The 17,215-nt window shown below is 51.5% G+C and overlaps 1 protein-coding gene across 1 annotated transcript; it reads left to right on the top strand.

The window, feature by feature from the left end:
* Nucleotides 1-115: 115 nt before the first annotated feature.
* Nucleotides 116-15,261, top strand: LOC101952614 (phospholipase A and acyltransferase 3-like). Its single transcript, XM_065552995.1, has 4 exons — nucleotides 116-3,106; nucleotides 4,389-4,491; nucleotides 5,426-5,691; nucleotides 8,451-15,261. Exons 1-4 carry the CDS (start codon nucleotides 3,086-3,088, stop codon nucleotides 8,565-8,567), a joined length of 507 nt encoding a protein of 168 aa, XP_065409067.1. The 5' UTR covers nucleotides 116-3,085; the 3' UTR covers nucleotides 8,568-15,261.
* The last annotated feature ends 1,954 nt before the right edge of the window (nucleotides 15,262-17,215 follow it).

Consider the following 17,215-nt stretch of genomic DNA (forward strand, 5'->3'; position numbering starts at 1 on the left):
TGGTGGATTCAACCAAGGGGGGAGCTGGCCTATGCTGGGGTCTTTCTGCCCAGGGCGGGGCGCTATGTGTGGAGCTGGATGGGTTTGCTGAGGAGTTCAGGGGGCTCTAAGGGTGGGGGGAGCTGTCCATTTGGGTCACAGGGGGAGCTGTTGGGACAGAATGTCTTGGAGATCTTGGTTGCTTCTTAGTGAGCCTACGTGATGTTCCGAGCCCCGGGGTGGAGGGAGGGAATTTTGGGTCCAGGGGTAGGGGCCGAGCTGGTGGGAGGAAGGATGTGAGGGAATCCCATGTCCAGGTGCAGGGGACTCTAGGTCCGAGTATAGGAGGCGAGTCATGAGGGGTAAGGAGGCGGGGGATCTGACCTTTGGACTGTCTGACCCTAAATAACATAGGTGCTTTTGAGAATTTGACCCTAAGTGAATTACGAGCCTAAGTCCTGTTCAAAGTCAATAGGACTTAGGTGCTTTTGAAAAGGTCACCCCTTGTCATCCCAGGTTAGCCCTCCTGGTGTCCCCACAGCCATGAGATGCCCCAGGGCAGCTGGAGTCCTGGAATTAACACTGGCTGCAGCCTCAATGGATCAGACTGCACCTGCTGTCTAGAAGCCCCCCTAAGGATTCTGGCCCCATTGCGCTGGGTGCTGCCCAGCCTCTACATGAGATCGGGGCCCCATTATTCCAGTGTCACAGCGAGGGCCAGCTCCAGGCATCAGCCTGGCAAGCAGATGCTTGGGGCGGCCACTCCGGAGAGGGGCGGCACGTCCAGGTATTCAGCGGCAATTTGGCGGACGGTCCCTCACTCCCGCTCGGAGCGAAGGACCTCCCGCCAAATTGCCGCCGCATATCGCGATCACAGCTTTTTTTGGCTGCTTGGGGCGGCCAAAACCCTGGAGCCGGCCCTGGTCATAGCTCTAGGTGAGCGCCCCCTCTTAGCCACTCACCAGATTGCTGTGGATCCTCTGGAGTCTGAACAGAGTCAACATTGCCCCAGTCTTGGGGTCCCTGTACACACTCGTCTGGGGCAGATCCTCTAATATCTCCTGCTGAGGGCTGCAGCTCCTGGAATCAGCTGACTCCTCAGACTCCCCCATAGCGTAAACACACCATGTCCCAGCACCCCCAGAAGGCATGAGCATTGTGGGTTACAGTTCCACTCATGCAGGGTATGTGGTGAGTGTAACATAACACACAGAGACGCTGTGCCTAGGACTCTACAGCACTATGTGCCTCACTTAGCTATATGAGAAATATACAGGAAACAACAAACACCCTAACTGAAATACCCCCTCACTAGCTCACCCTTCCCTTGGGGCACCCTCTGAGGTCAGGTAGGCGGAGTTCCCACTTCCTCCACCTCAGCAGCCTCCTGCCACAGCTTCTCTGTTCTTGAGTTGGCAAAAAGGGCCAACGCCCACTGCTAGCTCTTCTTCTTTATAACCTCCCAGTCCCTCCAGCAGGTGACACCCTTGTCAGCCTGTCCAGGTCATTCCAACCCACAGCCAGGTGATGTTGTTGCCAGGCAACCTCGCCCTGATAAACCAGTTCAGCTGAGTCAGAGCTAGCCTGATGTTTAGAGCGGTTCTGTTTCAAAGGTTGCGCACTTAGTCAGTGGTGCTCCCTTATCAGCCGTGGGGGTTTCAGCCCAATGGGAGGTCACAGGACAACAGAGACAGTAAAAAACCCTGACACAGACACAGGCAGAGAATGTCCCCGTCAAACAGTCTTAAGCCATATATACAGATTCCCCAAATCATCACAGCCGGCCCCTACCCTGAAGCGTTTACAATCTAAATAGACAAAGCGAACACGGCTCGCCTGGCACAATATGGCCCTGATCCCAGTCAGGGCCTGTGCAGCAGTCAGCACGGGGAGGGCCCTTACTGTGGTCAGGACCTCTGGTTGTTACCATAATATAAACCATGGAAATGCTTCTCTTCAGTGTAAGTGACTTTCTCACTAGCCTCAGCGTCTGGATTCTGTATTTCTGATGTAACTAATTTTCCCTAATAACACCTGGATGGTAGGTATGCAATTTGTGTTGGATGTTGGTACCTTGGGTACATAATCGTGGGGCAGTGAGTAGGAGTGTGGTGGTGGTTTTATCTGTGAATACGGCCTTGGAGAGACCCACCCTGGAAAGCTGAGTTCAGTTCTGGGTGCATATTTTAAAAAGGACATTGAAAAATTGGAGCGAGTGCAGAAAAGAGCCAGAGAAATGATTTGAGGACTGGAGAAAATACCTAGCAGTGAGAGCCCTCGGCAGCGCAATCTGTTCACCGTCTCTAAAGGCGGATCAAGTGATTACTTGATCATGGGGTGTGTATCTCATTGTGGGGTGCAATTCAGACCAGTGAGAGGCTGTCACTGCCTGTAATATAACCCTGGGGGCCCCAGAAAGCTTCTGCTCCTTGTGGCTGCATGCGTAGGACACACACACACACAGCCTGCAGCCAGCACGCTCTCTTCTGTAAGCCGTGCAGCTCACATTCAACCACTTTGACTCAACAGCCTGCCAGCAGTTATCACAGACACGTGCTTGTCTTACCAGCCTTGGTTGATGTTAGCAGGTGACCCCCAACAAACACCCCAGTCGCAAACAAGGCATTTTAAGTTGTTCGTTCTCCTTTATTGGGGTAGGTAGCAGAGCAGTACCATGAGAGGAGTAGAACAGGAAGAAGGCAGAATTGAGACCTTTCAAAATTTTGGCCCACGCAAGAGGAATGGGGGCATCATTTGAGCTCCCCGCCTCAGGTGCCAAAATGTTGTGGGCCGGCCCTTCAGGAGCTCAAGAGCCGGGCAGGACAGTCCCATGGGCCGGATGTGGCCCATGGGCTGCAGTTTTCCCACCTCTGGGCTAACTCATGTGAAAGCTACAAACTGCCTTGTCATCGCTACCGTGTGCCACTAACATGAATTAGGGACACACTTTTTTTTGTAACTAGCAAAGTCACAATCTGGTTCCTTTATTTGGCTCTATGCTGCTGATTAGGCACCGCCCCATTGACATCAGTTCTCCACCTCCCAAGGAAACCAAAAGTGAAATCACAGGGCAGAGAGGAGACGAGAGACTAGAAGAAAGGACGCTATGGAGATGCCCCCGCTGTTTGTGAGTAGCCCCGTGCAGAAAGCCATGGCCAAATCGCTGCCAAGGCTCTGGGTTCCCCTGGGCAGCGGTTCTCAACCTTTCCAGACAACTGTTCTCCTTTCCAGAGTCTGATTTCAGCTCCCGGTGGCAGGGCTTGGGCTTCAGCTCTGCCACCCCCAGGTGTACCTGTAACTTAGCTACGTGGGGCCCCCTGCGGAGTGGGCAGTATAAACAAGTCATTGTATGACATTGTAGATTGCACTGACTTCGCCTGTAAAACTAGGCAACTATCCAGCTGTGTTGTCATCCCCCCCAGAAGAGCTCTGGGGTACACGTACCCCCTCGGGATGTCAGTGGGGAGCCTGACACGCACTAGCTCTGCTTGAGAACCTGTGCTAAAACTAGTCGTGTGGACCTTGCGGCCCGAGTGGTGGCTCAGGCTGGCCACCCAAGCAAAGCCCCAGGATGTCAGGTGGGCTTGGAGGCAGGTGGCTAGCCTGAGACACTGCTCATGCTGCAATGGCCACGTTGCTATTTCTAGCAAGTTCGCTGGAGCAGAGTTGGGTGTGTCAGTTACCCCCAGGCCAGGAGGAACGCTGCCAGCTGCGGCGCAGACATCCTCTCAACGCCTGGGCTGGCTGCTCTGGGTGCAGTTTCCTATAGGAGCTGCAGGGAGTTGGTCGCTGGGTGCCTCCTGCTGGACAGTGGCTCAGAGTCCCTGGGGAGCTAGCGCTGATGCCAGGTGTCTCCTGAGGGCGGAGAGAGGAGCCCATGCCCCTGGCTAGGGGGAAGCTGGACGGTGTCAGATGTCTGCTCTCCCCAGCTCCCATGACCTCCTCTGCCTGACCTGGGTTCCTGTGGTGGGGTGGGGGCCAGTGGAGGATGGTTGGTGGGGCACGGGGGAGCTGGTGGGAGAGATTAGCAGGGGAGAGAGGGGTGGGTTTAACAGAGAGGTGAGAGGCACCAGTGGGGTGGAGGGAAAGGGAAAGATGGGGGTGTTAGCAGGGGAGCTGGAGGATTAGCAGTGGGAGCTAGGAGTTATCGGTAGCAAGGGGAGCCAGTGGGGGTTAACGGGGGTAGGGGAAACTGGCAGGGGGGATTAGCGGGGGTGGGGGAGCATGGGGGGGTTAGCAGACAGCAGGGGACAAGGGGAGCCAGTGGGGGATTTACTGGGGGCAGGGGAGTCAGCCACAGGGTTTTGTGGGGCATCTGGGAGGTTAGAGGGTTCAGAGGCAGCCAGTCTGGGGGGTACTATCCTGGCTTCCTCTGAGCATTCAGTTTCACTTGGCTCTCACTCCCGCAGGAGGAACCAAACCCTGGGGACCTGATAGAGATTTTTCGCATTGGATACCAGCACTGGGCCCTCTATGTAGGAAATGGTTACGTCATCCACCTGGCCCCTCCCAGTAAGGAATGGCCCTCAATGAGGGAGGAGGGGTGCTGATCCTGTGGGGCGAGGATTTGTCTGGGCAGGGCAGAGGTGCTGGGCATCTCAGGCCGGGGTATGGGGGCAGGGGGCACCATAACAGACTGGGTATGTGCACTGTGATCCAGCAGGAAATCTGTCCTGGATTATCATGGGGGATGCCTCTATTTACTGGGGCTGCCTGAGTTTCTGAGCCCCAGCAAGTCAGGCAGCAGGTTGAGGAACATGGGGAGACTGAGATGGGGATGGGGGAGACTGGGATGGATGTGGTCTCTCAAGCTAGGCATCCCCACACATTGAGATGCCCCTAATTTTCACTAGTTACTTGTGAAAACATCAGCCTGTGCCTCTGCCTGCCAAAGCCTGAGTGACGCTCAGATGGCCCCGTCATGCCCCCCAGCCCCAGGTCTGCCCCGCATGCTTGGGTCACACTCCCAGCCACTGCCTTCAGGGACAAGGCTCTTCAATCCTGTGACATTAGAGAAGGGAACCCAATGCCAGTCTGGCTCCTGCATTAGCAAGATGGGTGGAACCCAATGCCAGCTGCTAGAACTAAACAGTAATCTCACGGAGCCGTGTGCCAACCCTGTGATGGGGACCGATCCACCTGGGGTAGGAGCTATGGGAAATCTGAGAGATAGAGAGAGGGTAGGTATGCGGAAGGGTGGATGGATAGCTAGACGGGTGTGTCTGGGGATGGACGGATAGCTAGAGGGGGTGTATGCAGCTATATACATCAACAGACATGTGGCTAGATAGGAACATATAACGATGGATAGACAGGGGTGTGTGTGTGGGGATGGATGGGTGGATAGAGAGGAATGTATGAAGATTGGATGGATAGAGAGGGTGTACGGATGGGATAGATAGTGGTATATGGATGGTTAGATCAGATGGACAATTGGCACCCCCAGGTGAGTATGCAGGAGCTGGCTCCTCCAGCATCATGTCCGTGCTGACCGACCGAGCCGTGGTGAAGAAGGACCGTCTCCGGGACGTTGCTGGTGGTGACCGGTACCGAGTCAACAACAAGTATGATGGGAGGTGCTCGCCTCTGCCTGTCAGCAAGATCCTCATGGAGGCCGAGTCTCTGGTGGGCCAGAAGATGCGGTACAGCGTCACCAGTGAGAACTGCGAGCACTTTGTCACCATGCTGCGCTATGGCCAGCCCAAGTGCGACCAGATACGTACAGGTGCCCCTCTCATGCGCTTGTCACTGCCTTCCTGAAGGGTGGGCTTGGTGTAAGCCAGTCACACCTACTTGGTCAGGGTCTGTGCAGTGCTTGGCAGAATGGGTCCTGATCTCACTCAGGGTCTGGGTAGCGCCCAGCACAACAGGGCCTTGATCTCAGTGTATAGCTGCTGCTGTAACCATATAATGGGGATGTGCTCCATGTGCTGCGCAGCAACTGTTAGAGCTCTGGCTTAGTCCCCCTCATGGACAACTGGGAGGTTATAAAGAAGCTGATCTAGTAGCTGGTCCCTCCGTCAGGTGACACCCTCATCAGCCTATCCTGGTGACCCCCCACTCCTGTCAGTCAGGTAATTTGTATTCTCACAAACTACCACCTGACAATTTTCTGGTCTCAACTCCTCTGCTATCACAGGTGTTGGAGATGCATCTTGATTTAAAGAGATATGGTTACTTTCCAAAAACTTATCAGTAATAGCATCCTGAAAAACTGGGACCTGGATTGGGGTACCCTCCACCACCCCTTTCTCTGTCCCTGAGAAGTCAGACTGCTCCCCTCCAGGAGGTCAGTTACACAGTTCCCTCTCAAAACCTGAGTCACAGGCTAATTGCCTGGGTGCACAGATGCTGACTTAGCCATTTGGTCCTGTGCATCCTCTCCCAACTGACCAGTGAGGAGACATTCCTGTACTCAGGAGCGCCGCCAGCTTTTTTGCCGCCCTAGGCGGTGGAAGGTCCCGCCCCCGAAATGCTGCCCCCGACAGAGGCGGCAGAAGGTCCCGCCCCCAAAATACTGACGACGACCAGGGCGATCTTCGGCTGCTGCAGTTGCCGCCCCCCAAATGTTAGTGCCCTAGGCGACCGCCTAGGTTGCCTAATGGGTTGCACCAGCCCTGCCTGTACTCCCACTATTCCTTCCCCAGTTTCTTTCTCTGACAGTGGACAGTGCCAAATGCTTCAGAGGGAAGGAATGGAGCTGGGCAATTATCAAGTCCCAGCTTCTGGTGGTTGGAGGTTTAAGGACCCTCATTGCATGCGGTTGCGTCCCTGACCATCTTGGCTAATAGCCATTGGTGGACCTATCTTCCATGAACTTATCTAATACTCTAAGACACATTTCTCTGTGCTCCCTAGGAAGGGGTCAGTCCCTTGTTCATCTGCAAAATTCTGCCAGCTAACAACTGGGACAGTTTCCTCAATCACTGATGACACCTCTCCTGCCCCTGCTCCTGAGGGCATGTTGCCTTCTACTGGAAAGGAGCTAGTCTCAGCCCCTCCTATACTTGGAAGCACCCTGCTTCCCTGTGTTACTGAGTTAAAGGAACCCTCACCCACCTCAGTATTTCCGAGATTCCCTCCCCCTTCTCTGGCCTCTCCTCTGGGACACATTTCTCTATGCTCCCTAGAGCGGAGTCTGTCTCTGGTTCAGCTGCAACTTGCTAGCAGCTAACAACCTGGACAAATCTCTCGATGGCAGGCATTACACCCCCATCCCTTCCTGATGTGGTGTTGCCTCCAGCTGCAATGCAGGAGCTGGTCTCAACCAACCTCCCACTTGGAAGCATGTGGCTTCTCCCTGCTGAAGAAGAATCAAGGAGACTCTCTCCCATTCTCTTAGCAGTTCCTGAGACCTTATCCTTTCCCTCGGGGGTCTCAGCATAAAACTCCCTCCTGCTGCAGGCAAATACTTTAATCTGAGCTACACAGAAAAAATCAATACCAAGAAGCAGGTCAACTAGGAAGTGTCCCATTACCCCCACAATCAAAACACTTTCCAAACCTTCCCACACCACACGGATTTTTGCTAGTGGTACGAGGAATCTGCTTTTGCCCACCCCCACAATCTTTGCCATTTGGCCAGTAACATACTGGCCTTTGGGACCACACACTGCTTAACCAGAGAGATCTGGGCCCCTGTATCCCTCTGCTCCGAGTACTCCCTACCATTAATTTGGACAATCTTAACATGCTTCATATCTGGTTCTGCAGAAGCCAATCTCCCAAAACCAATACGATAGGTTTCGATTGCCTGGGGGGGTTCTGTGTTGAGGACAGCAGAATTGCTGGTTGCCTGCTTCCTTCTACCACCGGGTATTTATTCCTCAGGTGATCAGTGGAATTACACCTATAGCACCTTTTCAGCGCTTCTGTTTTTACAGATTTGGGATGAGGGTTAGAGGAATGGTCTTGGGCAGGTGTGTACTCAGCCTCTCAGCCAATCTCCTTCTTGCTAGGGATAAAATGGGATCCTCCCTTCCCACCAGTTTTAAACCCCTCTTTCTGTGGCCTGCCCTCAATAGACGCCTGAGTCTGTTCAAAGGAATCAGCTAAAAAAGCCATCCCATCCACGGTCCTTGCATTTTTATCCCATAGACACTGCTTTACTTCGGCCTTACATATGCTCAAGAAATGCTCTTGAGCAACAAGATCAAGAATTCCTTCAGACACACAGTGAGAGACAGCCCCTGCCCTGATGAGTTTACAATCCAACTAGACAAAGGATGGGAAGGGAGGCCCAGAGCAGGGAAGGGATTTGCCCAGGGCCAAGAGTAGAGGCTGGAATAGAACAAAGGGGTCCAGAGACTCAGCACAACTCCTGAACCACAGTTATGCTGCCTCCGGTGAACTGTGGAGGCCGGATGCTCTAAAATGGACTTGAACTCAGCACGGTTCTTGTGCCATTTACTGCTGTGTTTAAACCCCCTGGGCTATCCAGGGCCTCCTGACCAGGTCTCTTCTGTGCTTTGCAGGTCCAAAATGCCATGGTTGCAGGGGCGGTGGGGATCGTGGGCGTAGGAGCCCTTGTGGCAGTTGCTACATTCATTGGCGCATTGCTCTCTGACAACAAGCAGGAGGATGAATAAAGCAAACGTTGGCCTGGGCCAAAGACCTGAGTGAGATCCATGGGAGCTGATCTCTACTGGAGCTGGCTTAGCTTCCCACCCGCTTTCTCCTTTGGGATCACTGCCCTTGGGAGTTTGTTCTAATGGTTAATCACTTGCACTGTGAAACTTTGGTGCCTTATTTCTAATTGGAATGTTTCTGGCTTTAACTTCCAGCCATTAGGTCTTGTCCTGCCTTTCTCTGCTAGGTTAAAGAGCCCTTTAGTACCTGGGATTTTTCTCCCCCCATGAAGATACTTATACAAAGTAATCAGAGCAGTAACTAGCTATTTTTGCGCCCGAGGCAAGAATATAAAATTGCGCCCTTCCCCCTCCGTATAGTTACTTTGTAAAAAACAAAAAAACATAAATAATAATAATAATAATGATAATAGAATGTTTATTTATTTTAATCATAAGATCCGTGTACAAAATCAACTAATACATATAAGGTGTGCATCATAGTGCATCATGAACTGTGGAGGTCGGGGCTCGCAGTCCGGCGCAGAGGTCAGGGTCGGGGCTCACAGTCCGGAGCAGGGGTTGGACTTGTAGCCCCGCAGCTCCACACGGGTCGGGGCTCACAGCTCACAGCCGCGCGCCTGGGTTGGGGCTCGTAGCCCCGCAGCTCCACACAGGGGTCGGGGCTTGCAGCCAGGGTTCGCGGTCGGGTCTTGCAACTTGCAGCCGCGCGCCAGGGTCGGGGCTCGCTACCCCCCACTGCGACCCCCAGTTTGAGAACTAATGCTTTATAATTACTGTAGGGTGTATTCTATTTATTTTCCATTTACATTGTACATTTGTCATCACATGCAATGTGCATATTATGTGATTATAATTTTTCATAAAATAATAATTAAAAAACTTAATTTGTCTTTTTCTGCGCCCCTCAGCTTTGTGCACCCGAGGCAAAGTGCTTGACTTGCCTCACCCTTGTTACGGCACTGAAAGTAATCAAATCACTTTTCAACTGAAGCTAAACTGATTCAACTCTTTAAAGCTCTCACTGGCAGGCATTTTTTCCAGCTATCAAATCATTTTTGTGGCTCTTCTCTGCACCCTTTCCAATTTAGCAACGTGAATGTTAAAGCAACTAGTGGTTTTGGACATCTGGGACATTCTTGGCGAGTGTGTGTATAAATCTAGCCAGAGAGATTCTGCAGCAGATCTACAAGCTTGCATCAGCATTAACAGATTGTCTGGGTCATGCTGAACCACGTGTTGTCAAAGAAATAAAAGCATTGCTTACATGCCCGACACTTGGGTACGACCGCTCTCTGAAGGCGTTAGACACAGGTGTGTTTAACAAACGCTCCGAGAAGCCCCAGATCAGCAATATTGTCTTGTGATAGTTGTTGCTTTTCTTCAAGCCCCAGCTCCTGGAGTCATGAGAGTACGAGGGAATCTCATCTTTCAAAAGGTTTCTAGCCCTCCTTTGTTTAGAGAAGGGCTTGAACCATGAACACCATGACCCCAGATGGCAAACACAAAGAATCCCAATAGTTGTACTTGTTAAAAAGAATTCACACATCTCCTGATCTTGGGTGGGGGGAGCTGACTCCATGGTTTTGAATGGGATGATTTGGGGCTGGCAATGCTAGAACTCCCATCAGCATAACTACTGCAAACTCCAGTTAGTTCCCTGCTTGCTCAGTCAGAGCCATTCCTGCGCATGCTCCTGAGCTCTGTCTTACTGACGGGGAGACCCCAGCAGGGGCACCAATCAAGCAAATTATTTAAGTGCATACTTAACTTTAAGCATCCAAGAAGTACCATTAACTAGCTGGGCATGGATCAGACCCACTGCCCTAGCAAAGGAATGCCCCAGAGCCCATTTCCCAACCCACTGAGCCAGCCAGTCCCCCCACCCTAGGACTGGATTGGAGCTGCCACCCCTGAGAAAGGAAAGACCCTGTATCCCATTCCCCAAATGCCTGAGCCAACCATCCACTCAACTTCAGGCTGGATTGGAGCTGGTACCCCCTAGAGAAGAAAGGGCCCAGATCCCATTCTTTACCCCCCTGAGCTAGCCAGTTCCCCACCCTGGGGCCAGATTGGACCCAGCACACACTAGCATTTGACCCACCCACAGCCTGAGCCACTCTGAAACTGGAGCCTGCATGTAAGGTCAGTATCTCACTTTCAGTTTCCTTAGCTGATTCTTCCGAAACCATGTGGCTTGTTATAATCTGAGCAGTAAATGTTAAGTGGCTGAGTCATCAGTTACGGAAGGAAACTACATTCCAGGCCCTGGTCCCTGGTGAGGCAGGCAGCCAATCTCCCAGTCTCACGCTGGACTGGAGCTGGTGCACCCTAGAGGGGAAAGGCCCCGTCCTCCATTGCCTACCCCCCCAAGCCAGCCAAGCTCCTTGGTGAGGCAGGTCAGCAGCTGGTGCCCCTATCACAGATCCAGTGGAGTTCCCCTCCCTGGCTACTCACCAGGCTCTCCGCACTGGACACTTCCCTGACCCACTGATCATTGCATACAGTTCAAAGCTAATACAATTTAGTAAACAGCAACCAATGTAAAAATCAAGGGGAAAATGGGAAAGGTGAAAGGAAAACCCATCCCTCCCTGTGTGGAGCTGGATGGTGTGATGTTGCACTCCATATGTTTATGGAAGTATGCTTATGAGTGTAACTATAATGTAACTGGAATATGTTTTATGCAAAAGATCTCTTGTAAGGTATAATTGGAAAGCTTATAATCTACTGAGTGTGTTCATCCTATTTGTATGAATGTATCATTCTTGTATCTGAAGCAAGAAATATGAAGTATTACTCTGAAGTCCTATTGTAACTGTGCAAAGTGTGGGCGATTAATGGTGGTTTAGAATCTTGATGGCTCCCATTAACTAGGACAGTTGGTTGTAAATGGCTCTGTTTACGTATAAGCCTTCCTGTGTATGTGTGTGCCAGCCAGTGAGTAATGAAGTTTCACAGGACATGTGAACCTGTCACATGATGATGAAATCCATTTTAAACCTGGTGCTTTTTCATTTAGAAGGAAGGGTGGAAATCCAGTGACAGACAAAGGATTCCCACCTTGTGCCAAAGCTATAAAAAGGGGTGGAACAGAACAAAGGGGGCTGCCAGTCATGAGAAATCCCCTAGTTACCACCTGAGCTGGAACTAACAAGAACTGTACCAGGGGAAAGGATTGGGCCCAGACTAAGAAGGAGTCTAGTCTGTGAAAGAAGCATATTGGAACATCTCTGAGATTTACCTGTATTCAGTTTCTTAAATGTATTAGGCTTAGACTTGCGTGTTTTGTTTTATTTTGCTTGGTAACTTACTTTGTTCTCTCTGTTATTACTTGAGACTACTTGAATCCTACTTTTTATATTTAATAACATCACTTTTGTTTGTTAACAAACCCAGAGTAAGTGATTAATACCTGGGGGAGCAAACAGCTGTGCATATCAGTGTTATAGAGGGCAGATAATTAATGCGTTTACCCTGTATAAGCTTTATACAGAGTGAAACGGATTTATTTGGTGTCTGGGTGCAGGAGATAGGTGACTTGCTGAGCAGTTTTTGGTTAAAGTCTGCAGCTTTGGGGGGGTGGGCCAGACCTGGTCTGTGTTGCAGCAGACTAGCATGTCTGGCTCAACAAGGCAGGGTTCTGAAGTCCCAAACGGGCAGTGGAAAGGGGCTCAGAGGTAATTTCAGCACATCAGGTGACAGTCCCAAGGGGGTCTCTGTGACCGAACCCATCACAGATGGGTTTGCTGGGGTGTTCAGGGGGCTCTAAGGGTGGGGCTCTCCTGGGTGGAGGGAGCTGATCTCTGTCCATTTGGGTCACAGGGGGAGCTGCTGGAACAGAACTTGGAATCTTGGAAGATTTTGGTTGCTTCTTTGTGAGCCTACGTGATGTGCTGAGCCCTAAGGTGGAGGGAGGGAATCCTGAGTCCAGGGGGAGGGGCTGATCTGGTGGGAGGAAGGATGTGAGGGAATCCCACGTCCAAGTGCAGAGGATCCCAGGTCCGGGTGTAGGGGCCGAGCCCTAAGGGGAGAGGGGGCAGGAGATCTGGCCTTTGGACGGTCTGAACCTAAATAACATAGGTGCTTTGAGAATTTGACCCTAAGTGAATTACGAGCCTAAGCCCTGTTGAAAGTCAATGGGACTTAGGTGCTTTTGAAAAGGTCACCCCTTGTCATCCCAGGTTAGCCCTCCTGGTGACCCCACAGCCATGAGATGCCCCAGGGCAGCTGGAGTCCTGGAATTAACACTGGCTGCAGCCTCAATGGTTCAGACTGCACCTGCTCTCTAGAAGCCCCCCTAAGGATTCTGGCCCCATTGCGCTGGGTGCTGCCCAGCCCCCAAATGAGATTGGGGCCCCATTATTCCAGTGTCACAGCTCTAGTTGAGCGCCTCCTCTTAGCCACTCACCAGATCGCTGTGGATCCCCAACTGTTTTAATCCTGTGGAGTCTGGACAGAGTCAACATTGCCCCAGTCTTGGGGTCCCAGCGCACACTCATCTGAGGCAGACCCTCTAATATCTCCTGCTGAGGGCTGCAGCTCCTGGAATCAGCTGACTCCTCAGACTCCCCCATAGCGTAAACACACCATGTCCCAGCACCCCCAGAAGGCATGAGCATTGTGGGTTACAGTTCCACTCATGCAGGGTATGTGGTGAGTGTAACATAACACACAGAGACACTGTGCCTAGGACTCTACAGCACTATGTGCCTCACTTAGCTGTATGAGAAATATACAGGAAACAACAAACACCCTAACTGAAATACCCCCTCACTAGCTCACCCTTCCCTTGGGGCACCCTCTGAGGTCAGGTACGCGGGATTCCCACTTCCTCCACCTCAGCAGCCTCCTGTCCCAGCTTCTCTGTGCTTGAGCTGGCAAAAAGGGGCTAACGCCCACTGCTAGATCAGCTTCTTTATAATCTCCCAGTCCCTCCGTCAGGTGACACCCTTGTCAGCCTGTCCAGGTCATTCCAGCCCACAGCCGGGTGACCTTGTTGCCAAGCAACCTCGCCCTGATAAACCAGCTCAGCTGAGTCAGAGCTAGCCTGATGTTTAGAGCGGTTCTGTTTCAAAGGTTGCACACTTAGTCAGTGGTTCTCCTTATCAGCCCTTTGCCACCAGCCTGGGGGTTTCAGCCCAATGGGAGGTCACAGGACAACAGAGACAATAAAAAACCCTGACACAGACACAGGCAGAGAATGCCCCCATCAAACAGTCTTAAACCATATATACAGATTCCCCAAATCATCACAGCCGGCCCCTGCCCTGAAGAGTTTGCAATCTAAATAGACAAAACAGCTCGCCTGGCACAATATGGCCCTAATCCCAGTCAGGGCCTGTGCAGCATTCAACACGGTGAGGGCCTTTACCATGGTCAGGACCTCTGGTCATTACCATAATATAAACCATAGACATGCTTCTGTAAGCAGAGTCAGGATGAGCTTTACCCTGACATTTGGTGGTGAATTATGGCGAGGGTGGAAAAGAACTTTAGGGGCTGATCTTGTTTGCATAGGCACACCCACTTGCCTGGCATGAAACCACAGCAACTTAAAGTGGTTACTTTGGCTGGTGTGGGATCCCCAGTTTTTCTGTTATTGGGGCAGGAAGAATAAAGTTTTGTTACCCTGATTCTGTGAATCAAGGCCAGTGGAACTGTTGTATGACAGAAGGACTGAGTGAGTCATTTACCATTACCTAAGTAGCATTTGCTTGTCAAGGGGCATGGGTTACAAAACCCAGTGAATTGAGAGAGGATGGGGACAGGTATTTGTACCTGATGGTGTGGCCCCCTCCCCAAGGGGGTTGAAACACCAATTGCACTACCTCCTCTCTCCACTGTTGAATGTCAAAGCTGACTTTGATTCCCTTAGGAGTTTAGTTCCAGACTGCTGAGCTGAGTTCGCTTTGGGCCAATAGTGCACCAGCACTGGGGCTCCCCTACTACTAGCTGAAATCACTAAGAGCTGAAATCACAAAAGAGCTAAAGCTATTTAAGAGCTGAAATCACTGAGGCTGTGTTAACTAGTGGGGGAGCCTGAAGCTATAGCTAAGCTAACTTAGCTTAGTGGGGAGTGAGCGGAGCGGAGCGGCTCACAGGTCGGTGAGCGGAGCGGCTGGAGGAGCAGCTAGCAGAGCAGAGCTTTGTGGGAGCGGCCCAAGGGACGGCTGGAGTGGAGTGGAGCGGAGCGGCTCACAGGTCGGTGAGCGGAGCGGAGCGGAGCAGCGCGGCTCACAGGTCGGTGAGCGGAGCGGAGCGGCTGCCAGAGCAGTTCGTGGGACTGCGGGTGGAGTGGAGCAGTTCGTGGTAAAGGCTGCAGTGGAACCCCACGGAGAAGCAGCCGGTTGGCCTCGGATCACGTAAGGTGCCCCTTAACACCCTGCTAACCCCCCCCCCCCTTGAACTCTGGGGCTGCACTGATCATGGACAGAGACTTTGGGGGGTTGTCGGACTTTTGGAACTTTTGTGATTCTTGGGTTGCTGGACCCAAGAGACTTTGGGATTGGTGGACTTTTGGGACTTTGGTGATTCTTGGGTCGCTGGTTTCAAGAACCAACGGGAGAGGACACGGCCCAATTTGCTGGGGTGGGTCTTCGCTCATGGTTTGGTCTAAAAACTCTAGTTGTGGTGTTTTTTCCATTTAATGCTAATGTTGTTTACCTCATGTTATTAAACATTTTCTGTTACACTCAGACTCCGTGCTTGCGAGAGGGGAAGTATTGCCTCTTAGAGGTGCCCAGGGGGTGGTATGTAATTGTCCCAGGTCACTGGGTGGGGGCTCGAGCCGGTTTTGCATTGCGTTATTGAAACGGAACCCCTAGATACAGAACCCGGCCCTTGTTGCTGCCAACTTAGATGGGCAGAAGGGTTACATTTTTGGGGGCTCGTCCGGGATCCCCTGGGTCAGTACCCCTCGCAAGCACCTGTTAAGTGTTCCCCTGCATTGGAAAACAATTGTGGTTATATTTTGAGAAAATTACTGTTTGTATAATGGCTAATATGTCGGGTTTGTTGGGCCCCGGCCCTGCAGCCTCTAGCTCAGGGGCCACAGCCTCAGCCAATAATTGGACAAAAGCACTGGGGCAAATATTGGAAAAGGTTGTGTTGTCCCATGCTAGGTCAAACTCTTGTCGTGAGTTAAGGTTATTTGCTGGGGCAGAAAAGTTCAAACCCTGGTTGAAGCATACCACTAAAATGCTGCAGGAGTGGGCCGTACCTAATGCAGAAAAGCGAAAATGTCTGATAGAGAGCCTTAGTGGCCCAGCATTAGATGTAATTCGCACCCTGAAGCTCATTGACCCTGGGGTCAGTGTAAAAAACTGCCTAGAGGCCCTTGATCATACCTTTGGAAGTGTAAAGGGCCCTAAAGACAGTTACTGTAAGTTCCTTAATTCCCGACAGCAAATTGGCAAGAAGATTTCAGCCTATATACAGAGGCTGGAAAGACTGCTTCAGAGAGCTGTCATGAGGGGTGCAGTGACTGCTGAACAGATGGATCGGACCAAACTGGCTCAAATTGTAAGAGGAGCTCAATATCAAAACTCAATTCTACTCCATCTCCGGCTAAAAGAACGACGGGAACATCCCCCAAGTTATTCCCAGCTAATAAAAAAGGTCAAAAAAGAGGAAGAAAGGCAGGCTGCCAGCGAGTTTTGGGAAGCCCAAACATTGGAGCCAGCCGGCACAACACCACTGCAAATGGCCAGTGTACTAATGGTAAGCACCACAGAGGAACTTGCCCAACAAGTGCAGGTCCTGACAGAACGAATAGCTAAACTGCAAAGCACCATTAACCAAGCTAAGACTTCCGGAAATAAGGGGCCTCTGACCGTGGCGATGAAAAAGTCAGCATTTAAAGCCACCATCCCATCTGGGCAAAAAGGAAAAGAACAATTCTTCTGCTACCGATGTGGTCAAAATGAACACAGTGCTGCCAAGTGCCATAATAAAGAAAACCCCTCCTTAGTGTATGAAAAGCTAAGGATCAGTTGGGAAAGATCCGGTAGCTGCCAGAAAGTCCGGGGACGGGGACCACCCAGGCCTGCAGGATTTAAAAATTCCCCCAAAAAAGACTGTCCAGCTGAAATCCCCGCAGGACTGATAGGGCCTCGAGCAGAGGTCATGGTAAAGATTAAAGGGGTGGAGTGTAAAGCCGTGCTTGACACTGAATCTCAAGTAACTATTATATTTCAGTCATTCTACCAACAAATGCTTAGGCACCTGCCTATACAGCCACTGACTGGCGTTGGTCTGTGTGGCCTCAGCATGGATGAATACCCCTACCAAGGGTATGTCATAGTGCACCTGAAATTCCCAGAGGAGGTTGCTGGGGTAAGAGAAGAGGTGGACACAGCTGCATTAATATGCCCTGACCCTAAAGGGACCTCTAATGTGTCTGTGCTGATAGGGACCAACTCCAGTCTCTTCAAGGTGCTCGCGGATTACTGCAGACGACGGGCTGGGGACCAGTACCTTAATACCCTAATGATCCATACGCTTTGTGCTAAAGCCTATAGGAAAATTGAGGGTGCTAAAAAGGAAACATCTAAGCTACCAATTGGGGCGCTAAAGTACATGGGCACAACCCCGTTAGTAGTGCCTGCAAGGACGAAGCAAGAAGTGCTTGTCATAAGTACTCGGCT

Source organism: Chrysemys picta, chromosome 7, assembly GCF_011386835.1.
Source record: "Chrysemys picta bellii isolate R12L10 chromosome 7, ASM1138683v2, whole genome shotgun sequence".
Lineage (NCBI taxonomy): Eukaryota > Metazoa > Chordata > Testudines > Emydidae > Chrysemys > Chrysemys picta.